Source organism: Haliaeetus leucocephalus, unplaced genomic scaffold (assembly GCF_000737465.1).
Source record: "Haliaeetus leucocephalus isolate CR32 unplaced genomic scaffold, Haliaeetus_leucocephalus-4.0 Scaffold120, whole genome shotgun sequence".
In the NCBI taxonomy this organism is placed as follows: Eukaryota; Metazoa; Chordata; class Aves; order Accipitriformes; family Accipitridae; genus Haliaeetus; species Haliaeetus leucocephalus.
Window position 1 is genome coordinate 2468626 of NW_010972556.1, and position 26274 is coordinate 2494899.

Here is a 26274-nt window from a genome sequence, read left to right on the forward strand (position 1 = left end):
GCTTTAAATATATCCCCTCTCTTCCCGCTTTTTTTGGTTACAAATATACTGGGACCATAAATTAACAGATTTTCAAATCTGAACCAAAATGAATGCTTCTGTTTCAGAGTTGAAGTTGTGTGCACTGGTGAAGCAGGCATTGTTTTATACTTGATAAAAAAAAATAAAATTGTTGACTGTGCTTCTAGTGTCGCTTTGTGGTCTGCCTTCAATAAGAGGCAGTGAGTCGCTGTGTTGTACCAGGAGCAGCCAGAGAAGCAGATTGTGACGCAAAGAATTTCAATCTGCCTTCTGATCTCTCCTCGGGCGGAGCTGGTCTGTGCCAGGCACAGTATGCAACTTTTAGTGTGCTAGCCATCCCTGTCATACAGCAATGTGGGCTGTAGAGGTGAAACTGAGCCCAAGCTCCTTTCTTACTTAACTGTCTGCAGAGTAAGGAGGAAGCAGGAGATTCACAGAGTTTCTTATCCTGCAGTCCAGGGTAGAAGCTGGCTTAGCAAAAGAGCCTTTGGCCTCTTTATTCAGCTGTTGAGCTGGTCCAAGCAAGTCCTTTGAGGTCTGTTTGGATTTATTAGGTTTTTAACAATTACTTTCTTATATAAACAGGCATTTTTGTAAACAAATAGCATAGGTAAATTCATCAATGTCACTAAAGAATCTTTAAAACAAATCTTCCACTTTTAATAATATGCAGTGAAATATGTTATTTCGTAGATATTTCTAGTTTACAGTGTACTACAAAAGTAACCTGGAAAAACTCTGATGTTTGCTTTCATACCCTCATTAAAGCCAGGAGCCTGCACATATTTCTAGTTCTTATCACTGGTATTATTAGCAGTTTGTAAATAGTTAATGCTAGAATGAATTGTTTTCTGTACAGCAAAAAATAAATACCCTGTTTTTATTTTTTGTCATACAGGTCATGGAAATACAGAGGGGGTAAGTGTTATCCTCCATGATAAACCTATCCTCAGCACAAACTTACAAATTTAGTAAAATCCCTTCAATGCCTTAGAAAATTAATTGCAGAATGAATCCAGTATATTGACAGTAAATTGTAGAAGCACTTTCTTATTGTGAAGGACAGAACTAAAATGGGTAAGCAGAGCAAACTGGAACTAATTATCAAAACCAGCTAGACAACAAAAATTGATTTAAAAAAAAGCAAACACACCCTTTCTATTTCCACTGACATTTCATTTTGCTGAAATTTTCCAGAAACAAAGGCCCTGTTCTATTCTAGTAACAAACCACTTGTTTCAGTTAAGCACAGGTTCGTATCCATGTCTTAAAGTACCTGGCTGTATTAGGACTAAAACAGTCTCTGGGACCCTAATCTGAGTCCCATTTAGATCCCTAGCTTTCTAGTTTATCTACTGCTAAACCTGGCACCTTCATCATGGCAGTGCAATCATCAACACACATAAAGGCTTTCCAGGACTAACATTGCGATTAAAACATCCACTTTGGACTAAGCAATGTGCTAGTGTGATAGTAACAATCCAGGACTTTATAGTTGTGGTATTATAAAAACAAAGTCAGAAAAAAAGAATAGTGGGCTTGAATAATGTAGTAACTTGGTGGGAAGATTAAATGAATTTATATTTACATTTTGCTGTAAATGTTTTTATATAGTATATATGAAGCTCACATAGCAGGTCCAGTTTCTTCATGTCTTTCCAAATGTATCTAGGCCATTGAAAACTGAATTTTTCTTACAGGGCCAAGAAAGTGATGGAGAAACATATGAAGACATAAATGACATCAGGTAGTAATTTTATACTCTATAATCTGTTGTATCTTTATTACTAAAAGCTTGCTAACAAAGATACTTCATCTGGCACAAAAGTGTGATTCCACTGCAGTCCATGTCAGGCATTATTGTGTTCATTCATTTCACCCAGAGAAAGTCAGGTTGTTCACAGGTTCTTTCTTACTTAGATCTGCTATGCCCTGGGCTGGAAAAACTCCTGCAATAAAATCATGTGGTTACTGTGATTGAGATAACAGAAGTCTGATTTCTGATCTAAGGAACATGTCTGAGTCACTGTTTGGAATTACAGCCTAGGAGGAAAAATAAGTTCAGCCCCTAGGTACTATGGTCCCAGACAGATCTTTCACTGTGGTTATTTTTCTTGCTTTCTAGAGAAATGTAGTTAAAACTCCTATGAGAGGCTGGATTTGCAGTTCTCATGGCCTGAGTCCCCTAGCATAGCTACAGAGCCAGAATTTGAGCTCTACTCATTCTTCTGCCATTTAGCCCTTTACTTTAAGGAGTCTTTTGCCCTGCTATGTCTAAATGTATGGAATTCACTGTATGACAATAGCCAAAGAAAAGCTCTAATTGCCTTGGAATATGTAACAGTCTAAACTTCCTACACAAAAATACCTTGTTTCAGATGTGGAATGACTTTCAGCAAAAATTTATTGTTGAATTCGCTTTGAAAACAGATAATTTTAAAACTATATAACCAAAACAAGGGGTCCTCATTCAGTCTTTTTTTAAATATAATTTGAGCATATCAAATTAATTACTTTAGCAAAAGTACCAAAAAAGGAAGAGGAGGGAGCCTTATTCAGTCAGTTCCATAAGGTTTGTAAAGCACAGCTCATCCATCTGAACCGTTGACAGCAAATGGCAGAGCTGTAGCTATCATCCTAATTACATCCCAGGGCCCAGGTCTCAGTACCATCCAGTACATGAGGCACAGCAGGCAAGGTACCCTGGTGTGATAGGCACATTTATGATGCAGTGCCAAAGACTGACTCTCATTTGTGTTGACTGCTGGAATAGGTTGCAATTAGGTTTAAAACCGCAGTCCAGTGGTAGCTCAGGCTTCAGTTCAGGCTGCATCAACCACTGATGCCCTGGGTAAATATTTAACAGCTGCAGCCAGTGCCACAACACCTAGACTGCTACTAGTTTCCGAGCTTGCTTGCCAAAATTAGCTCAGAAATGTTTGGACATGCACATCTAGAGCCAATCTCCGACCTTCAGACAACGTTTTCTAGCATACTGTCCTCTTGAGGACAGCTACTTTAAATTATATATGTAATATAAAAGAAAGGGCTGCTTCCTCTATCTGTTGCAGCCACACTAGGGTTTAGAATCTGTAGCTTTGATTTCACTGGCAGAAGTCTTCTTCCATCACATGTAGTTCTTTGTTAACCTTGGGTAAGAAAGCTCTAGTGAGATCTGTGTCACTGCTACATTCAGTCCTGGCAATGCACTTTCAGAACACCAAAGGGAAGAGAGAAGAAGCGAGACAAGGAAGAAAAGAGAAGAATGGACCAAGAGAAGAAAGAACAGAAGGAAAAAGAAAAGAAAGAGCAGGAACTAAGGAAGAGATTCAAAGTAAGCTTTTTGCTTTGTAATCTGGCCAAAGACATGTAAGAAGCTTTATTTAGCATTGTTGAGTTCAAAACACATTTTTCAGCTGGCTACAGAACTATTTGTTATGGTAAGTAGATCAAGCACCTGGATAAATTCTGAACAAAGGTTTAAACTACCCTTTTAAGTTTGGCAGATGCTTGACTTCAGACTCTGTACTGAGGGCAAAGACATTTTTTCAGTGCTTACATAGTTTCGTTAAATTCCTTTCTCACATTCTTTCTATGTAAAAAATCCTTAAAAAACATTTCCTTTCACTTTTCTATTTAAAAAGCATTTACATTACTAGAATAGCATCAGAAGACCTTAATAAAACTGGGAATTGGATCCCATATATTTAGTGGGTTTTGCTTCACTGGAGTCAAATAGAACAGTATCCAGCCCTTAAGAGATTTCAACAATATATTGCAAGAGATTGCCCTTGCCTTGGTCTAAGGGGTCCTAAAGGGACTTCCAGCCTAAATGGGGAGGAAGGGAATAGGGCACATGTAGGGGAGCTACAGTCACTGTCAAAGTCTAGGGGCTAAATAATGAGACAGTTCTTTCTTTTTATATCATTTTTATAGAGCTGGTGATCAGCATACTACCACAGTTTACAAATCTGCCAGTCATTTTTTGTTAACTAATGCCTGTTCACAATGCTCCGCTGTGCTTCCTTCAGTGTTATTGAACATAATGGGAAGCTTTGTTTTTCTTCCTATTATGCTCTGTACACAGTAAAGCCATGGTGATTCTCTCACATCTTGTTCTGCTGTGGAGAGACTAACATGAGTTGAGGAGCAAATATTAAAGGAAAATACTAATAGTTAATAATAGTGGGTTAGCTGGCATTTGTCGGGTCCCAACTCTGTTTTTCAGACTACTCCTGTGAAGTGTAGGCATTAGTCCACAGAGTGCTTTCAGACTGCATAGTGCTCTCTTGCGGCCATTAAAGTATGTTATTATTCTTAAATGCAAACAAATATATTTTAGTGCACATTTTCTTTCCCATTTCTTCACCACATATACAGGATAGATATTCCTGAGCTAGTCTGTAATTGCCAACAGCCACATGCCTTTGCAAGATCACATATATCTTAAAGGCACAGATACTAAAATCCAAAGTGGTTTCTTCATAACATATACTAAAGATCTCCCAAAGAGAATCCAGAATTCCAGTAAACAGTGTGATCATCTCTCATGAGTACTTTGGGATCATTTATAGAGTAGAAATGCAAACACAGAACATTATGTGGTAGACTTATTTATGTTAATGAACATTTACTCATCTGTTTTGTATCAGAAACAGTGTAGCCAGCAGGAGCAGGGAAGTGATCATCCCCCTGTACTCGGCAGTGGTGAGGCCACACGTCAAATACCATGTTCAGTTTGGGGTCTCTCGCTACAAGAAAGACATTGAGGCGCTGGAGCGTGTCCAGAGAAGGGCAACAAAGCTGGTGAAGGGTCTGGAGCACAAGTCTTATGAGGAACAGCTGAGGGAACTGGGGTTGTTTAGCCTGGAGAAAAGGAGGCTGAGGGGAGACCTTATCGCTCTCTACAACTGCCTGAAAGGAGGTTGTAGTGAGGCGGGTATTGGTCTCTTCTATCAAGTAACTAGTGATAGGATGAGAGGAAATGGCCTCAAATTGCACCAGGGGAGGCTTAGATCAGATGTGATGGAAAATTTCTTCACCAAAAGGGTTATCAAGCATTGGACCAGGCTGCCCAGGGAAGTGGTCATCACCATCCCTGGAGGTATTCAAAAGACGTGTAGATGTGGCACTTAGGGACATGGTTTAGAGGTGGACTTGGCAGTGCTAGGTTAATGGTTGGACTTGATGATCTTAAAGGTGTTTTCCAACCTAAACGATTCTATCATTCTATCATCCTATGAGTAGTTCAGCTGGAACCACATGGAGGTACCCACAGGAATTAAATATGTGTTTGTCTTGTGAAACTGTGAAAGGCTCCATAGGTTAGCCTGCTGGTTTTAGTCTTTGTATTTCTGTGATTTTGCCAGTCACTCCTTCAGCTGCTCTACTGCTATGCTCTTTTCATACCTGGTTATTAATTTAAACTGGGTAGTTAGGAACAAGAGTGATGCTTTTCTGTTTATTTGCCTAGGCTATTTTAAATGTCAATGAAACAAATAGTCATCATTACAGTTATTTTCTGTTTTGTCTGAATGTTTGGGAAAGAACTTCCATCTGTGATTTCTTTTGTTGCTTCTTCTCTGCAGTTAACAGGACCCGTCCAAGTCCTTCATCACGCTCGAGCTTGTGTTGACCACAAGGGAGGGAAGAATGAGCTGACTGTCAAACAGGGGGATGAGATTGAAATCATTCGCCTCACAGACAACCCAGAAGGAAAGTGGCTGGGCAGGATAAAAGGATGTTGTGAGTTCTGTTTCTTCACTATGCTCCTGAATGTTTTCACTGCATGACAGCAAATGTGTGCACTACACCAAGCAGTAGCCTTACCAAGGCTGAGTCACTGGCCATCAAACTAAATAATTACCACAACTCACCCTCCTGTCCTTAGCTGGCATGCAAGGCTTAGTTCATAGTAGGAAGTTATTGTACAACATAATGTAACATCTACAGACACTAGAATAAGTTAGGAACAACATGTTGGGATCTTCAGGGGCCTATTGAGAGGTAATTCCATGTCAGCCTTCAAATAACATCAGAACTTGGCTCCGTGCAAGTAACAAGGATCACATTTTTTCATGTTTTTGTATTAAAAATAACACAGGTGTTCCTAAAAGAGAAGCAGAGAATATAAGGTCCTGTTTTAAGTGTTTGTCTTGTTCCTATTCCTATGGAAAGTTTCTAACTTACCTCTAGATTTTATTTTGTCTGAAATCCAAGATGTTTCTCTAATTGTATAAATATCATCAGTGGATCTATGAGTATGATAAAGGGTTGATGATCTGGTTCCTGGGTTATAGCCAAGACCTTAAAAGGCTGATCCATAAAATCAATGGAAACTATTAAAAGCACTTGCTTGATTTTTAAGGAGACTAAAATGACAGTAAGTTCACTAAGAGAGTTCACACATGTAGAACTGGACAATACCAGCTAAGCACTTTGTAGTGCTGGATGTAAAAAGACATTAAGGAACTGGAACATGTCTCATATGAAGAGAGGCTAAGAAAGCTGGGGCTGTTCAGCCTGGTGAATGGAAGGCTTGGGGAGATCGATCTTATAATTGTTCATAAATATCTAATGAAAGGGTGTAAAGAAGATGGAGCCAGGCTCTTTCCAGTAGTGCCCAGTGACAGTGCAAGAGGCAACAGACACAGACTGAAACATATGAAGTTCTGTCTGAACATCAGGAAACACTTACTCACTGTGAGGGTGACCAAGCAAGGGAACAGGTTGCCCAAAGAGGTTGTGGAGTCTCCAGCCATGGAGATCTTCAAAACCTGATGGGACATAGTCCTGAGCAACCTGCTCTATCAGATCCTGCTCGGGCAGGGGAATTGGCCAAGATGATCTCAAGAGATAGGTTCCAATATCAGCTTTTTTGTGATACTTTGAAGTTTTGCACGTAGGAAAACAAATCTTGGTGAAGGCTGGGAGAAGGGTATTTTCTTGAGTATGTGCAGTCAATTAATTAATTTACCTTTAATTAATTTATTTTTCATAAACCAGTTCTTGCCTCAGCAAAACTGCAAGCTGTACAAGTCTTCTCACTGACAAGTATCAATGGTACAGCCCAGTTTGTTTCACCAATGCTTCAGCCTTCAGTGTTCACAGGCCAGTAATGGTCTGTGAAGAAGACCAAATAACAGAGGAAAATCACTTCTTATCACTTAAATAAAAGAAAAAAATCAACATGTTGCAGATTTGAGGGGAAGCACGCTAAAAACTGTGTTCACCCAGAAGCAGTGCAGCGGGGGATTTTCCATTTTCAAGAAATGCAGGAGCATTTTTCACCTTTGAGAAAATCCATTCCTGCTTTCTTCCGTACAGGGAGTACACCTGTCTAAAATTCCCCTCAGCAGAGAGACAGAGTTCCCAATCTCAGGCCAACGGCTCTGCTACAGGTTTCTTCTGAGCCGTTGCACCCAAGGATATAAACAGATCTTTTTAGCAAAGATCTAGGGACAAGAGGATAGCAATGCAGCTGCAGCATGTCTACCAACCTGAAGCAAAATCAATGCCAACAAAGTGTCTCTCCCTCCTAATGACCTGTCAGAATTTTTAGCTTGTGGACTGCCCTGAAATATGCCATGAGACTGCAGTGGTCCCAAGGTTAGCTGAGAAAGGGAGCTTGCCCCATGATTCCTGAAGTCTGCACAGAAAATTCTTCTACTGTAGCTGAGAAGCAAATAAAGGTGAAGTTAACACCAGCTGAGGAGGGCTTGGGGGGCGATCTGAGACAGATCTGAGATTTGTATCTGTGTAGACAGAGACTCAAACTGAGGCTGCTTGGAATGAGACATTTCTTTGAAAGTTTTCAAAGATCATAAAAAACAATTCAATCACTGATTCTGAACCTTCTGTTAAACTCACCTCATTACCATGAGCTTTAAAACTATCTCTGCCTAATTATATGGTTTCATTCATTTAGATGGATACATTAAAACAACCATGGTGGAGATTGATTATGATTCTTTAAGAAGAAAGCAACAACCACCTACCAGAGCTGCTGTGACACATCCAGAGAGTGACCAAGAAGTGTATGATGATGTTGGAGAGCAGGACATTATTAGCAGGTACGTATAAGGAATGCATGAAAAGGAGCCAGTGATTCACCCCAGTCAGCCTAGTCAGGGGAAGTTTTACAAAAACAAAGCAGACTCTTGTCACAATAGAACAGCCATTTGTATGAGAAACATGTAACTGAGCTATTCAAACTGGAGTAGTCAGAGGAAGAAGAACTGATTCTGGAATCCAGCATCTATAAGCACTCATACTCAGGAGGAATCCATACTATTGGAAGAGAACCTACAGCATTACAGTCCAAAAGAGAATGAAATGCACACCATGCAGGATTACAAATCACCTGCAGGAAGTTTATTTCTCTTCCCTCACTCTCTTTTCTTGTTCTGTCTTTTGAAGTCACATACTGCCTTTTCTAATATGCAAGAACAAAAGACTTTAAAAGCCCTGGAAAGACTCACTGCAGTGGAGAACTGACCACCCTCATTGCTTTCAAGTATTACTATGAGTCTAACTATGAGCCTTACTACCTCTTTCCTTTTGAAGAGAAGGGACTTCTGGAAGCATGACTAGGATGGCCCTTCAGAAGAGCATGTGGCTAATGTGTATAATCCTGTAAATAAGCCCTCTGAAATCCCATGAGATGGATATGAGCTATACTTTTCTGACTTCATCAGAAGCTTCTCCTCTATGGCACAGTCTCACGTTTATTTGCAATGCAGTGCTACACTGCAGACTCTCTACTTCAATGTCCTGTATTTTTCACATCAGATAGATCTGCAGCTAGAGAAGTGCTGTCTTCAGCAGTGTACCAAACTTGCTGGAAGGGAAATATCCCAGTGATCTTGTGACGAGAGTCAAGGCTATCATATGACCCAACATGACGGCGGTACCTCTGTTACCTGACCTCACATAAAAGTCTGCTTCTGTCATGTGGTGCAACAAACCAGTGCTCATTCTCCATTACATGTCCTGATGTGCAGAAACACATACCCCAGCATGCAAATAAGAGATCTGCATACAGGTATAGAGGATTTCAATGTGTAGGACAACCATCTTGAAACATTCAGCCATTACACCTGCTTTCACTGCTTCCCAGCACCATAACTTAGAGGCCTGCGTGGAATAAAGGGAGTGCAGCTGGCTGCAGTGGATCCTCAGCTGCTAGAACATCCCCATGAGCTCCAGAAACAGTGCTCGGAAAGATCTACCTTCAGGCTGGTGTTCTTTAAGCAACCAATATAGTTTTGTATCTGATATATTTCCAGGTTGCTCAGTTTCAGTTTTGCTCCCTGAACATTGGTCTCATAGCTCGTAACCTAGCCAGAAGATTTGCTTTAGTAGTTCTAGGTTTTAGCTAATCTGAGCATTAGGTACTTCATTGCAGGAGTATCTTTGGCCAATCCTTTTCAGTATGGCAAGCATTACAATTAACCACCTCAATGCAAGGAATTTAGAAAATTTATTGAATTCAAAAGCAAACAAGAATACTTACCCTGTTGCATACTAAAATAACAGTGTAAGAAACTTGGAAGGGTGAATGAATGGCTCAGATTTGTTAAATCCTTTAAGCTGTATTTTGACATTTTTATCTTCTCTAGTGATTAATAGCATTCTGTTCAGTTCATGACCATGAATTGTTGGAAGGTCTGACATACATCAACATGTTTTGAAACCACTGTAAGAATGCCATAGTAAAAAAAAGGCTCTTGACCAAATAGTATTATCTCATTATTGGTAGTATTGTTAATATTCCAAAATTAATAAGTGACTAGGTCTGTTGTGTTTCAGGATTTCTTGGCACAAGAGTTTAACAAATATCTTATTTTGATGTGTAAGTTTAAGTAAGGCTCTGACCTGGAAATAATCTCAGCTACTGTGAACCTATCGGGGTTTTTTTCAGTTATTGTTAGAACACTGGGCTACTATGGAATCCTTGAAATGTTAGAAACATGCAGTTAGAGGTTTAAAGCATCACCCAAAGAAAGCTAGTTGAGCAATAAATTCATTGGTTTACCATTCCATCTCAAGAAAATCTCCTCATAAGGGATGAATCTAAAGGGTGTGGAGGCACTGTGTAGTGTTCAGTCAGATTATATTTTTATTCCAATCAAGTTTGACTACATTACCTCCTGAGATCCCTTCCAACATGAATTATCCTATGATCCTAAGTCATATTTTGTACTTTAGTTTAAAGTTATCAACAGGAATATTAAATATATTCTCAATATGTTAAAACATTACTGTAGACATCAATTTGCATTTCCTTGAAAATTACACTTTATTGGAAATTGCTAACAGTTGCTAACAATTACTAAAAATTAAGACTGAATGTTCTGCTCATATGAAAATGTGCACCTACATGGGCTTGAAATATCTGCATTGATTTATGCAAACAGAGAATTTGCTTCACAGCTTTACTTGCAAAATACTGTCTTTTTTTTTTAATGTTAACTAAAGATGGTATTGATAATGCTCTCTCTTACTCCCCTTTGAATCACTGTGAATGGTATCTTAAAATCCTCTTTTCTGAATTGTTATGAATTCTTTCCAAGGAAAAAAAAAACAGAGTATTTTTTTCTGCTTTACCTGAATCTCTCCTCATCTAAGCGCTAGTTCATTTATGAATTAGATGACACATTTTCTTTAGCATTAGTGAGAATTAACTGGTATTTGACTGTAAGAAATTGGCATGAGTGTGGTAAAAACAGAGAGAAAAAAAGAACTGACACATTTAGGTTTTGCCCATATAGAACACACAAGCATGTACCTGAGCTTTCAGTGCAGAATTTGTAGTGCTCACCTGGCAATGCAGGCAAGTGCCAAAGCCAAAAAGTTTAGAATTAATAACTACAAAAGTGATGGGTGATCATGGTGTTTTCTTTTACCAAAGGATGACTGATTTTCTCTAAAATGTCTCATCTTCTTTTCCAGTCAGAGTGGTGGTCGCAGTGGAGCTGGAAGTAAGTTCTACATATACTTTGGGGGGGCAATTGTTCCTGTGTACTTCTTACCTTCAAATCCAGACCTCTGCAGCTTCCAGATAGTGCAGTAATTATCCATAAGCATGCTAGATGTTAGCTAACAGACAACAAATAAGGAAGTATAGTGGCCAAATTAACTTTCTTTCCACCTATGGGAACTTGGGTGAGACAGAAGTTTTGTCTTCAGATACTGTGAATCAGAAGCATGCCAGAAGATGACAAAACTTTAATTTTTTTGCTTGTGAAGGTAAATCTTCCCACAAAATAGCACAGATATAATTGGCAAAATATTAACACAACCAAGAGGTTTTGTTCAGGATAAATCCAGTTCTGAAATAGTCAGTAATACTACCAATTAAAGCTGCATTTTGCTGACAGAGCTAAGGAGAACTTCAGTTTCAGCGATATTCTGGAGTCCTAACCAGTATCACTGGAGCAGTTTCACACTGTCAAGACCACACATTCAAACCCAGTTTCCCCTTTGGCAGCACATATATTTATGTAGCATTCTCTGTTGATCACAAGAGCACAGCTCATCTTCTCAGCTTAGAGTTTAGATACTAGTCATGGCAGAAGCATTCCCTGGCAATGGTGAATGAAGCTGCTGCCAGCTAAGTACAGATTTCAGTGATTACTCTGACCAGTGGCTAGAATTGGACATGGAAACTGAGCTAACCCTGCACTGAAGGAGGTGGGGCTCAAAGGTCAGAACTGAGACCAGAATGGGGAGCTTACATTGCGCTTGCCTCTGGCTTCTGTGGATGAACACAAGACGTCACTTGCTGAGAATGTTGGTCTGACATCTCCAAACATCACTCCAGTTGCACACAAAAATTTAAAAGTCATCAGTCATCATAATGACTGGGCCAAAATCAGCAATTTAGAATTTCATCGAATACAGTGTCAGTGCATCTGTTTTTAGTATTCATGTTCTTGCGATTGGCAGTGCCCCATTTAAATGCTGTGGATGGCATTCCCAACTGGGATAAGTCTAAATCACTGTTTTAATAAATGAGCCATGCTCGTTTACAGAAAGATTCCATTTGCAAGGATATTGCACAAACTGCACACACATCTGACATACTTAAGAGGCCAGTAATGAATACCCTTTTCAGAAGCATTAAATGTAAATGCATTAATTCACTGTTTGATCTGTTAAAGAGATGTTCCCACCTCCTCCTTCTGATCAAGAAATTTACGATGGGATTGATGATGAAGATGCTGTAACTAGGTATGTTTTTATATAATTTAAATAATTTGCTTCTTTAACAGAGTGTTTTCATTTCAGTTTTTAGTATTTTTGAATTAGGCATAATAATTAGCAAGTATTAGGATGACCAGCAAGTGGGTATACCTCAGGTTGGATTTGTGAAGCTGAAAAAAAAGGGATTCTTTGGTTTTTTGGAGGAGTTCTGTTCTGTAATTAATTTTGGTATGTCAGCAAAAGCAGCTGCAATCATGAAAATCCCCAAATCCCCAACTAGACAGAATAGCTCTGAAATGAAAACAACAAACTGAAATGCTAGCTTGCTGAGTAACAACATGGAAACAGTAAGCTACTAGATTAATAGCTATACCCATGAATATGTCTCAATATCTACAAATGACCTAACAAACATATTTCTAGTTTAGCATTTTAGAGTTTAGCATTTAGGTAAGTGTACTCACCTTGTGGTATATACATTGCTGGCATTAATGAGAATTATGTGCATCAATGGAGAATTTAAACTGGACCTTTTAAAAAGAATGTTACACTTTACATTGTGATAATTGCATGCATACTCCAAAGGTCTGTATCACAGGGTGAAGATAAGAATGATATCTGGTCCTGGGGAATCTTGAAGAGGCTAAAGGTCAAAGATGGCAAAAAGAAAAGTGTACGAGAAAAAACAACCAAAGTCAATGGGGCAGAAGATAATGGAGATTTGTTGTAAGAGTCTGCCAGGAAATCACAGTACACATTAACTAATTCTAATAAAGCATTGATTACGTGCTACTAACATGTTCTCACAGCAGCCTAATGAATCATGCATCAAATTGCAGCTCAGGATGATACTTTTCTGCAAAAACACTGACCTCCTTTCTTCTCACCTGCATAATATAATTATTCTTTTAACAAGCTGTATTTGTTGCATAAGTCTGGTAACTAAAATATACCAAATTTTTTTTTCGGTGAAGAACATCAAAATAATCCATTATCTTTGTGCTACTGTGGTGATGTAAGTTTGCTGTATCCTCAGTTTAAAAGTACTTTGCTCAGCATTACAACGTGGCTGAAATAAACTGGTAAATCTAGTCCCATTAATCCAAATTTTAGGAATAATATGCCAAATAGAAAAATGCAAAGATTGTCTTGTACCCACTTTGCCTAGAGGTTAGATCAGCAGCTGGTGTTTTTATTTCTCTTGTTCAGTTCTGAACCACTTTGTTTCAGTGGTAAAAATACATGTAGTACATGAGTATTGCTGGTGTCAGCAGAGCTTCAAAATGTCTGGAGATTACTTGGAGTCCTTGTGTTGAAAGTTTTTTAAATTATTTAAATGATGCAAAAGTCTATTAATGTGATATAAATACTTAATGAGCATCTTGTTTTTCCAGCATGTCTCCTTCAACAAAGCAGTTTGGAAAAGGTAATTAATAGCCTATTGTTCAGTCTCCATATTGATTCCTGATCCTTTTTTCTGTATATATTACTCTGTATCATGCTAGTCACAAAAATACACCCAAGGAAGGAAACAGGATTTCCCATTGCTTAACCAGTTCCAGCAAACAAATTTCAAATATTGTGACTGATTTGGCTACAGACAAGGAGATAAATATATATTGCAAGCTCTCTAGAAAACAATTTAATGTATTTTTTAAGAAGTAATGATTTTTCTATGTAAGATTTCCACTAGTTCATTTTATTTGACATTAAGTATGAACAGATACACTTGGAAACAAGCATTTAATGCAAGACTTCAAAAGTAAAAAGAGGTGCTTGTTGGTTTTATTTATCACTTGCAGTGGCTTCTTAAGATAACATATATTCATAAATATCAGCCCAGCCATGGAATAAAAAGCAAGTTCTTACAATTTTTGAGGCTGTTGCCTGAACTGAGTTCTAAACCTTTTATCTCCTGCTTTGATTTTTCTAGCCATTGATTTGATGAGTTGAAAAATTGCTTCCTCTCTACAAATATGCTGAATGTGATTCAAAGTATATTTTTGGGGTAAGAATTCTTTCCACTGCTTTGGCATTGCAAGATGGCCTAAAAACTAACATACATGTGATACATATCCACGTATGAACGTTCTAAGCAACATTGCATTGACCAGCGTGCTATAGGAGTGCCTGAATGCACATTAAAATCAGACTCCATAAATATACTTTGATGCAACACAGTGGGAAATGAACTAATTAAAATTAAGATTAAAGGCTATTGCATTAGCCAACATGTGCTAAAACTTGCTTCAGCCTAAGAAGATTAAAATATCAGTGAATACCTATTAATAAAGAGTCTTACTCTGAAAAGGTTGGCTGGTGGTTTTTTTGCACAGTAGGTTGTGCGAAACAGAGAACTCACAGTTACTATAGATGGTAAATGGCTACAGTACTTGCCATAATTTCTTGTCAACTTAGCTACACTACCATAGATTGTAATATAATGTATTTGCTACTCAAGGATCACATAATAATTTTCCATTCTTTTAAACACTATTGTTTCAGATTGTGGAGACAATGATGTTTATGATGATGTAGATTCTTCAGACTTCCCTCCTCCACCACCTGAACTCAAGCAAGTGGAAATGGGAATTATTCCCCTGATTAGAAATCTGTAATACACTGTAAAACATTTTCAGAGTATTTACTAGAGGCAGTTTGCTGCTAATGTATGCTTTATTTGGTGTTGTCGTGTTTTCTAGTTCTCATAACACTACTATTGACAATGGCCGTTGAATGCTCCCTGCCTCCATTTTAGATTGAAATAATAATTAGACTACAGAATAAATAAGCATGCTTTGAGTTTCAACAAATTCAGTCCCTGATGGACAAGAGGTAGAAATGAATGCATGGCCTGAAGGTACTTCATTGTAGATTCTCTGCATACAGTCCTCTTCCTATCAAAATTTGGGGACTGTTAGGATAAGTACTTGATCTCAGCTGCTGCAGTATTTTAAGAGAAAAGGAGATAAAGGTGTTATAAGTATGAAATACATCTGGAGGTGTAAAGTTCAACTTGGAAAACTTTTATCCCTGGACCAGGAAGTTATGACCATTTCTGGAGCACAGATGTGTTATGAGCAGAGATGCATCTGTGAAGATGACTGCAACATGTCACATTCTGTTGTCACTAACTCCACTCAGGTGGAGCTACAGAGTGCACTACAATAATCTAGACTGGAGGCATTAAAACAGAGAGAACTCTTTGAACTGTGTATCCAAAGGAAAATACATGGCCCTCCTAACCTAAATCTAGGTTAGTTCACACACATACATATACTCATCATCAGTGAAACTGTCATCCACAACTCCTACAGAGATCAGGAAGGATCAAAAAGTAGAGTCAGACTTTAAATTCCCAGGTACAGCATCAGGAAGGGCAGTTAGGGCGTGAAACCCTTCCATACTCATTGGTACAAGTCAACAGCATCAGGGATGTGGAAAAAGCAACAGAACTTGAAATGGGCCATGTACTGCGGATTCCCTGGTATAGCAAGGTCTTCTATGGGCACATAGGACTAACACAGCTACTGTATGAAAGGCAAAGATGTTCCAGCTGCCTTCACAGTGGGACATGTTATTCAGCCTATTGCCCAAATGTATGTAGACTTCACAAAAATTGCTCCTTGCCTAGAGATTCTACAGTGATGGGTATCATTCACCTAAACAATTTTTGTTAGATGTAAAGTTCTCATTGCTGTAGCAACTAGATACTTTGAATAATTTTCCATATTCACTTATGTGATGATACATATATTAACATCAGAACTCATTAAAAGAGAAAAGCAGGAAAAGACAACCCCAACTTTTTATTTCTTTTGAAATCAAATCTGTATTGTATTATCCATATTAGTTTTGTACAGCAACAAAAACATACTAAAGACACATGAAGGCAAGTGCATTTTCACTAAAATTATCACAAAGGTTGCCAATACCTCAGATGTGTTGCTAATTTTGTTTTTATCTGTAACCTCTTGCTTTAGTTCATCAAAATCACCAAGCCTTGCAAAAAGTAAATCAGATGAAAAAGATGCACAAAAGCTTAAAAAGATGGAAAGAGAAGAGAAGGAGTTCAGAAAAAAGTTCAAAGTAAGTTTTTTTCACATAAAACATAAAGACTAAAATATCTGTATGCTGTCCTCTAATTTGTAACCCCTAATCTGTAAATAATCCATTATTTTGCCTTTGAAAGCTAAAGTATTACTGCTTGTAAAATAGTGGTCTGAGCATTTGTAAGTCCAAATGGCAAGCATGGGCATATACTACATATCACAAACAAGTATTTGCCTAATTTTCAAAAATTTAGGAATAAATGGGAATATATTGGTCTAAAAAATACATGATCATAAGCTTTACATTGACGTTTTCAAACCACCATCTCTTTATTTTATTTTTGCAGTTTGAAGGTGAAATTAAAGTTCTGTACTCTACCACCACAGTCCAGGATTTGCCCCACCGAAGATGGGGATCTAAAGACTTACAAGTTAAACCAGGGGAGTCTCTTGAAATTATAGAAAGTACAGATGATACCAAGGTCCTGTGCAGGAATGAAGAAGGAAAATGTAAGTTTTATTGAAAAGCTGCAGTACAAATCAAATTGTTAGATTATGATTGAGTGAGGACGTGTAAAAAACCCTCTTCCCTGTCATATTAAAGCAGAGCCTAGTACTTGTCTTTTTCCTTGCCTGGTGGTTGACAAGAGGTAGATTGTTGTTGTTTTATTATTGTGTTTTAAAAGCGGCTTGCCTTGAAAAAAATAAGAACTCTAATAGACAAGAGATACCAAATGTGAGAAAAAGGACAACTTAGTTACTTTGCATCAGCTAAGATTAGCAGATGTTTTTGTTGCTTCTGTCTCCCTCTATTTGCCAAAAAGAGTATAGCTACGAGAACACACAGAAGCTAGTAAAAGTAAAATCCTTGCTGCATCTCTGGGAAGCACTTGCCCACTGAGTGCAGCCAAGGGAAAATCAATTACAATATTCTCATTTTGGATTGCCAGAGATGGAGTTTAATATTTTCAACAGGCTGGGGATGAAACTGCTTCGGATTTTTCCCCCAGCCCCTAGCTGTTCCAAGGCATATGTCGTCACTGGCATGCCTGCTTTTTTGGGGAGCTGTGTGATGCCTTTCAGTGTTTCTTGAAACCCTTGGCCAGGGTGTGCATTGGCAGAAGTTTTTGCATTTTTGGAGAAGTCTGGACCATCTATTGCTGGTTTCAGTATCTTAATGTGCTTCTGCTACAACACTTTTCAAATCTCCTAATGAAAATTCACTTTGTGTAGGAACAGGCTACATTCAAAGTAGCAGCATCCTTCCATTCACCTTTTCTTTTTACCTCTGACCCATGTAGAAAACAGTCCAATGCCATAAACCTCTGAAGGGGATTCAGTCACCTTCCTTCTATTTTTTACCCCTCTGTACTCCGCTGTTACAGTCTGGAGTATAGCCTTCTTCCTGGCAGGCCTGCAGAGTGAGGAAGAATTTCTTGCATAATGACACGCATGTTTTTCAAAATATGGGTTGCACTAGTGTAGCCACTTCCCAAAGAGCAGCTTTCAATGCTGCATTTTTTGAACCAAGCTAATAACAAAGTAGAAAGTAGTTCATGTTGGCTGTTTTCCTCACATAGTCTTCAAAGCCTTTCAAATAGTGACAGGAGCTACTGTTTTGCTATGCATAAAAGAACAAATAAAAATATTCTCCCCGAAAACCTCTGAATAGATCTCTGTCAATTTTCACATTAATTAGTGAAGTTTGAATCCTACTTTTGTTAAGTGCATGACAGTTTTGGTTATTTGCTCTAGTTGCTCTAGTTGCTCATATCTTAAAGGTATGATTTTACCTTTTGAAGGACAGATAGACTGAAAATCAACAATTAAAGATGTTTTAGTTACTTTCTTGCACATGAATTCTTCCATTTGCTTGTTAACTTATGAAGCACTTCTACAGTTTCATGCCTCTACTCATGGCAGTTAAACAAAATTACATTATAATGTTTTCCCACCTTTTTAAGCAAGGGCTGATGATCTTAGGAATGTATTCTGCTATTACTTATTTTATTTGTCATGAATTGATTTGAAATTTCAAAAGTGAAACAGGGAACTGACTCTCATTTACCTTCTCAAATTCCTTCTGTTGCCTTGTTCTGACCCACATACCTTTTGAAATACACGAAAACTTTCAATTCACTTTCATAGATTTTGCTTAAACAATAGGATATAAATGGACTTCAGTGCCTGAAAATTTAAGTTGTGTCCTCTCTAAGCTTCTGTTACACTGTCAGAGAGCAGCTGGCCCTATGTGTTAAAGCTTTCAGTGGTGCTAAGTAATTAAGATGGACTGTGCTGACCTGCTGCCTTTTTCCCTATTATGGAAGCCACATAAATATGAATAAATTAGAAACTCAAATTTTTGACATGTAATTTTGGATTAGTAAATTTGAAAGAGTGTGAGATCAGCAGGGGCTGTATCTCCCACATATTTAGGGGCTAGGGACTGTCAGAAGAACCTAGATTATGCTTTGCAGCAGGAGGAGGACTGTCACATGTACATCTTGCTTGCAAGCACACTGTGTTTGTACACAATCACTGTAAGCAAAGAAATTTTGCTTTCAGGTATGTGACATGAGCAAATGAAAAGAAGAAACAGAGAAGATTAGATTAGCCAAATGTTTTTAAATGATTCCCAGAAGACTTCAGGAGTTCTGGAAATTATTGGACTCTGCTTAAAGAGAATTTTAAAAAGATGACATCTTTAAAAAAAAATCAATTTCCATGCCTTTATCCCAGATAATCTGAGGAAAGACAACAAAGCTAAGAATATCCTGAATAGACAGAGCTTTCCCTATGTGTACTGAATTGCAATCAGCCTGAGGGAATACACAGGTGACTGACAATCCACAGCACCGGGTTCTTTGACTATTGAAGATTACCTGCACGCTAACATTTTTAGTAGGCAGAAGTTATAATAGAATTTATGTAATTACCAAATCTTCATGACCCTGAAGATATAAAACCAGGCAAATCAAGCAAATTTTATCTTATGTTGCTGCAATCAAATATTAAATGCATAGAAATAATTTTTTATTTATGTAACTGTTAAGTCTTAAGCAAAAGCTAAAGCAATTAGTGTCAAATAAAATATTATCACATGAAAAGAATGCGTTTTTAGGCAACCTTCAGCTCTAGCACAAGACAGATGTTTTCTTTAAAAATGCAGTGTTTTTAATGTATTATGGCCTTCACAAAGCAAATCGCTAATCTACTTTATATATAACATATTCTGGAAAAAAACTTATTTGCATTTGAAATTTGTAGCAGTATCTGACATGTACCTATTTTAAGATGGAAATACACCAAATTAAAATGAATTATGCAAATGTTTCATTATGAAGAAAAGCTGTGTATAAGAATTAGTTACTTACTACTATTTGCAGGATGATTTGGGATATTAGTCTTGTCAGACAACTTCTCCAATATTCCAATAGGAATCACAGGAAATTTTTATATATCAAAACATCGGCCAGTTGAAGACTGTGATAATTCAGCAGCTTTTGGGAACATTACTAGTTCATTGTGTCTGATGCCAATCTACAAGGGAAGGTTTGCCCTGCTACTAAGGTTACAGATCTCGAAAAGGGCAATTTCCGTTAGAATAAAATTAGGGCTTGCATGTAAAAAATGCTTAACACAAAATATGAGATTCTTTAGCTGGCTATTACTATGCATTTGAAAAAAGAAAAGATACTTTCATGTGTTTTGTATCAGAAAAGAAAAATTCATGTGAAGGAGGAAACAATTCCTTAAGGTGAAACAGTAGGACCTGGGGATTCAGCTAGACTGACCTGAAAGATCGCCACCAGAAACACTAGCAGAAAACTGATACTTTCTGTGCTATATAATGGTTCCTCTAAGTACATGGAGGAGTACCAGCTCCAAGAATTCAAGGAACTTAACAAGTCAAGCTAATAAATTTATTCTAAGACCTATGAATTGTGTATGAATTACTAAACCCTGTCATTTTAGCATGACCATTTAAGCCTCCTAATGAATAAAAGAAGGAAACTTACCTAGTAATTTCAATATAACAGAAGATCATATTTCTTCCTTAGAACTGTCCTAATTTTGTACCAACATACTAATGTTTATCTGCAAATATGTAATTATTGTTATGGCTTTCTCTTTGCTTGTGTATGTTATACCAATTGACAAGTATTTCAGTAGGTATCTTTTACCAAAGACAGCAAGTAATTTTTTCAAGAGATTAAATATATTGAAGAAGAGTATGTGTAGTTTATCTGATTTCATTAGTAATGCAACAGAGTAATAGAATAATTCACCAGTGAGTAGCTTTTCTAAGGTATTTCCCTTATCTATATAAACAGTTCTTATCAATATGATACAGTTAAAATTTTTTAAACAATTACAGTTAATGATAAATAATTAGTGTACACATCTTGAAAGATATTTTTGTCCCTGTAGAAAACTATACATATTTCTGTTATTCATTATTATAAATATTATTATGCGATTATTATATATATTAATATATTATTATTATTATTATACCACATTTTTGTGCTATAGTTTGTGAACTGTACTATAACTTAATAGCTATTGTTTCACACCCCTCTCATGCAACCAGGAAACTAAAATGTAAGATGAAAATCTAATCTTGCATAACCTGTTTTAGTATTTTTTCCTTTCAGCGCTAGTTTTGTACACAATGGAAACTATTGCAACGAAACAAGAGAAATAACATTTTATGAATATGTAAAGTACCCGGCACAGTAGATGTCTAACTGCTCTTGGAGCTACTGTAATATTCTGATTCCCTATCTAAGGCACTATGTTATACTAAACAAGCAAATAAGAATAATTAAAACTAAAACTGGACATACCTAAATTTTCCTTGAGTACATATCCATTGTATATTGTTATCTATCTTTTATGTCGTTGTTTCTGAAATACCTGAAAGAGGAAAACTGCATTTCACTAGTGCTAGCAACAGAAGAAATAAGATGAATATTTTAATTTAACTTAAATACATATAATTTCAATTTTACAGATGGCTATGTTCTGAGAAGCAATTTAGTTGAGAAGTAAGTACAAAGTGATCTTTTTGAAAAATTTGTTGTAACACTCAATTTTGTTCTGAATTATTTGTTAAATAAAAGTGAAATGTAATTATTTTAGTTTGTCATTCTAGTCCTGCAAATTAAGTTATTTTAATGGAGTTCAGAATTCTGAAGAACTAGTCACATACATCCATGCTGGAAATCTTCCAGGGCCCCATTCCGCTTTGCTTAACCATAAACTTTGGTTTAAACCATGAAAAATTACATAAATTAAGCATCATTGGTACTAGAATCTATTACTGAACTGTACATTAATGTGATTAAGTGTATTGATGTAATTTTCAAATGTTTAAATAAAATGGACCAATTTTTCTTTAGGTTTATTTTTATTTCGGTCTTATTGGGATTGAGCAGATTTGGCTCAGTGTTGCTCTGAATAATTGCATGGAGTTCAGCATTTAGATTCTAATCCAAAACTCTTGTCAGAAAGCTTTTCCATTTTCTTCAGTGGGCTTTATGTTAGACCCTGAAATATCAAATCAGATATCACTTTTAGAATTGAGGCCTGCAAACCCTTATACAGACATCTAACTTTTAATGTTAATGTATCTGCCTGCAAATAGTAACATATATCTGATGTCTCAATTTTAAAATACATTATTTTTCTTTCTTTACTTGCAGTGATGGGGAGATTTACGATGATATTGGTGATGGTATGTTGAACATTTCAAACAATACAATAACTATATTCAATTACACCAAATAACATTATCTTTGAGTTGAAATACTACACAATATTAATTTTTTTGCATTTTATTTCCATTTCAGATTGCATCTATGATAATGACTGATGCAGAATTCTATGCAAGTTAGAGCTTCATTGAAGATCAAAATCTACTTCGGACTTCCTAATGGTGAAAGCAAGAGAAGTCACTAAAGCTGATTACAAGTTAATTGGTTACACTCTTATAAATGTACCATTAACCTTTTTTAGGATTTCAGGTTTTTCTCCTCCCTTGCTTTGTATGACATTCATATTGCCATTTATCTGAGCAATTAAAATTCAGGGAACATGAGCTAAAGTTAAGGTTATAATTTTCCACTTCCTTTCAACATTTGTGACAGTCCATGTAAAAACAGTTCTTCAATTAGCTATACACAAAGAGACCAATTCACATCTATTAAGGGTACAGAGGACAAGAAGCCCTGGGAACAGGTTTTACTCTGGCTCTGGTCTATTAAACACCAGAGACTGCCATCTGGGGAGGACAGTATCCTGAAAAGAAATGCTTCCTTTGGTGATAACATCCTGTTGTGAAAACAGGAAATCAAAAGTGGGCATCAGAGAAGACAATACATTGCTGACCTGCCATTCCAATTGCAACAGCGTTAGCTACACTGACATGCACAGCCATGTACCATGATGGCTGAAATTTCTCTTTCTACATTGTACTAGTGATAGAAAACCATTTTCTAAAATTTATTTGACCATTTTGTAGGTACTTTTTGACTAATATTAATAGTAAAATTGTAACAATGTTATATGTGTTACATACAGCACTCTGAGATATAAACCGTAGAAGAGTCTACTTCACAGTATAGTGTTGCTCAAAATATATTCAGAACGTTTAGGTTAAGATTTAGTTTCTGCTTAGTTTGAAGATATGTTGTCACTATAGTAATTTAGGCATTAAAATGGACCTATAAACTGATGATAAACTGGTTGGGAAAAACATCTAGACTAAATATATTTATCACACCATTTTGACAATATCTTTTTCTTCTAAGTACTATATTTTACACTAGACTTGGCTAAATAAGAGTATAGAAATGAAACATTTCCATGCTTACCCATTGTAGAAACAGCATTTATTCCTAAAGATCATTGGTGATGCTGTTCTCTGAATGAGCAAGTAGCAAATCAAAGTAAAATGAATGGATGAATCATAATAACGATCACTTTGCACTTATATATCAGAACTCACTGAAAATCAAAAGACCTTTACAGTGAACTCCCAATAAAGAGGATGAACATGTGCAGAAAATGGAACATGTATTTGTAATGTGTGATGCTTTTGCTATAGTGCAAGACAATCAAAAACCTGTGATGACCAATGTGGCTGGATCAGTGTAAGAAACTCCTCTTGATAATCAAGTCTCCTATAACCCTCAAGGGAAGTAAGGTACTCTGTGCAAACCAGTGCAATGTAGCAAGCTAGTGAATTCAGGTTATAGAATATTTTGGCTCTGTTGAAGCTAGTGAGTTTTGGTCTTACCTTCAGTGGCGCTGAGATTTCATCTCACACAAGTGCCTTTTACTGATGATTCAAAATAGAGTAAATCTCTAAGGAGGTATAATGCTATGGGGATATCAAACATAAAATTAGCTGTAGAGATAATAGCCTATAAGCTATTTTATACTGTATTTAAAATCACTGATAATACACTGAAAAGCTATATGCAGACTTGAGTTTCCTGTTCTATATTTGCTATTCAGCCAGCATCCAGGCACACAATACCAATTTTATGTGTAAACATCAGTACCAGCACCCAAATTTAAAACATGACCTTGTATATTAAGTACAATGAATGCGTCTGGCTATTTGGCGATGTCACTGCTGGAGGTTTCTTTCTTTTTCAGGGGCATTCAAGAGGGTATCTGCATCAAATTAGTGATATGCCAAAGAACTAAGAGGAAACACAGATATTTAGAAATACACAACCACTTGTCACTTAACAGGATAAACAGTTTCATGCTTTATACAGTTAATTATCTCAAAAAGAGTTTGTGTTAATTTCTAACATATATAACCAGTCTTGGTTTAGCTTTAACTGATAGTAGAACTTCATGCATTGCAGTAAGTCCAACAAAGGAACTTTCCTTTTGAATATAGTTTATCCCGTATTAAAGGACTTCAATAGAACATAAACCTCTTTCATCCCCCTGAAAAAGAAGTGAGTTTTATTCTTTGTGAGATTTTTTGGTCATATATTTTGAATAGTTTTTCCATGTTCTTAGCCTTGGTGTGTTGTAGGTACTGTGTTTCCTTTCTGATTATACTGACTGAATTGGTAATATGATACATTAAATTATCATAAATAACTATTAGATGCTTTAAGCTAAAAATCTGTGCATTGTTTTCACAGATCCAATATGATGTGATTGTAACAGGGTGTTAAAATGTATTTATAGGTACTACACACTGAAAAATTACTGGTATTGTACATGTTTTCTTTTCATTATTTTACCAATGCCATTCACTGGATGCATTTTTTTCTTTCTTCTGAATAAAAGCGTGCTTTCTGACAAGAAATGTGGGTGCACCATCTTCTGCCAAAGTAGAACAACAGTAGCTGTACAATAACTTCTGAAAATCATCATTGAACTGTGGATATGGTGAAAATAATTTTATTATTGCTGCAAAGGCAGCACGACTAGCATGTGGCATTTGTTTGTCAGTAATTACTACCCAGAAAGTGAAATGTAAGCAGAAAATCTTCCAGACAGGAAAATCTATACTTCGGCAGTTTAATAAATCTGTATTTAAGGCTTTCTCACCTGTAATTTATTCTATTATCTTTTACAAGTCAGAAAGAAAGAAAAGGAAAGCTATTCTCTCTCCTGATATTTTTTTCTCTCCAAACTCGGTCTATAATCCTGGAGTATTTGGCTGTGCCTGCTAAAACATTCAGCAGTGAAAACATCAGAATATTGACATAAAAATTAGACTTCAGCATGAACACCCCAGATTAGGTAAACAGAGTTGGTTTCCAACTGTATTGTACCTCTACACTGTCCCAGGAAACAGGCTAAGCAAAACAAAAACTAGGAGGGCAAAAAAGACTTCTCTAATTCAGGAGCTTTAGAGCATTTCTCTGCTGCTACCGCAGGCTCTGGACTGCAGGAATGCAGCTGATCTCCTGTGCATTCCTGTGTAAGAGGTTTATATTCTCGATCCACATAATTGCAGATCTTTTGGCTACTTCTCCCACGGTGGTAACAAAACCCTTCTCTATGCGTGATCTTGTTGCATAATCCACCTCAACTGTGAAGATCAGTGCTTTAGTATGGGGAAGGAAATTCTGTGGAGGAACCTAGATTCACTGCGTGAACTAGATTACCCCTTACCACTACATTACTTCATGACAGATTCAGGTGTACGCATGTGTGCATCTGTGTGTGTGTATGTCAAATAAGACAACTTCTGAGGAAACTAATGGACCTATAAAAGGACACCCTTATGACTTCTGTACAGCATCACCAGACCACCCTACACAGAAAGGCTTTTGCATGTAGCTTCACTAGAGAGTGCTAAGAGGTGCAAGAAATGAGTTTGGTTTTGCACAGCCTCAGTTGTGCCTCCTTGTGTCTTTAATGACGTGCACAATCTATAATTACTTGATGGCTCAGTACTTTTTTCCACAGGATCCCCACCTCATTTAGTGCATGGGCTGGATGAGAGTTAACAGAAAAGGCAGTTGTTCAGCCTTGCTCATTCAGTTTCTGGCCACTCCTTTATTTAGTGCAAATCTCCCCAAGCCAATGCTGCACCCAGAATTATTAGTTTCTCATGGCATTCATCACAATGGTATCTCAGATTCCCATGAATAGTAATAGATTTATCTTGTGAGACAGGAAAATATTTTATCCCCATTTTTAATGTATGAAAGGAAGGCACGCACAGAGAACAATTTGTGGCACATATCCATTAATCCTGGATATAGAACCAAATTGCTAAAGCTAAATTGATTATATTTTTAGTACTTTCCTAGATTAGGACTCTCACTGTTTTCTCCTCCTCTTCTTTGCCTCTACTTGTGGTTAAACACAAAGAGAACAGAAAAAACACCTTGTGTTTAAAAACTGTTAGCATCCAAAATGTATATTTTAAATATACCATGTTTACAGCACTAAAAAAGGGGGCAGATAGGGGATACTGATTAAAAGTTAATTTAAATAATAGTTT

The 26274-nt window shown here is 36.9% G+C and overlaps 1 protein-coding gene across 3 annotated transcripts in view; it reads left to right on the forward strand.

The window, feature by feature from the left end:
* FYB (FYN binding protein) overlaps positions 1–24392 on the forward strand; it is a 49802-nt gene extending 25410 nt beyond the window's left edge. Inside the window, exons 5-19 of one of the 3 annotated variants that reach the window (XM_010585810.1) lie at positions 920–939; positions 1722–1768; positions 3238–3355; positions 5610–5766; positions 7949–8093; positions 10975–11003; positions 12186–12255; positions 12814–12954; positions 13623–13654; positions 14734–14842; positions 16212–16317; positions 16628–16790; positions 21298–21331; positions 21989–22020; positions 22136–24392. In XM_010585810.1, coding sequence (XP_010584112.1) covers positions 920–939; positions 1722–1768; positions 3238–3355; positions 5610–5766; positions 7949–8093; positions 10975–11003; positions 12186–12255; positions 12814–12954; positions 13623–13654; positions 14734–14842; positions 16212–16317; positions 16628–16790; positions 21298–21331; positions 21989–22020; positions 22136–22158 — 1226 coding nt within the window. In that variant the 3' untranslated portion in view covers positions 22159–24392. The remainder of the gene's footprint in view (positions 1–919; positions 940–1721; positions 1769–3237; positions 3356–5609; positions 5767–7948; positions 8094–10974; positions 11004–12185; positions 12256–12813; positions 12955–13622; positions 13655–14733; positions 14843–16211; positions 16318–16627; positions 16791–21297; positions 21332–21988; positions 22021–22135) is intronic. The other 2 variants (XM_010585811.1, XM_010585812.1) reach the window with 2 other exon arrangements.
* Positions 24393–26274: the final 1882 nt, after the last annotated feature.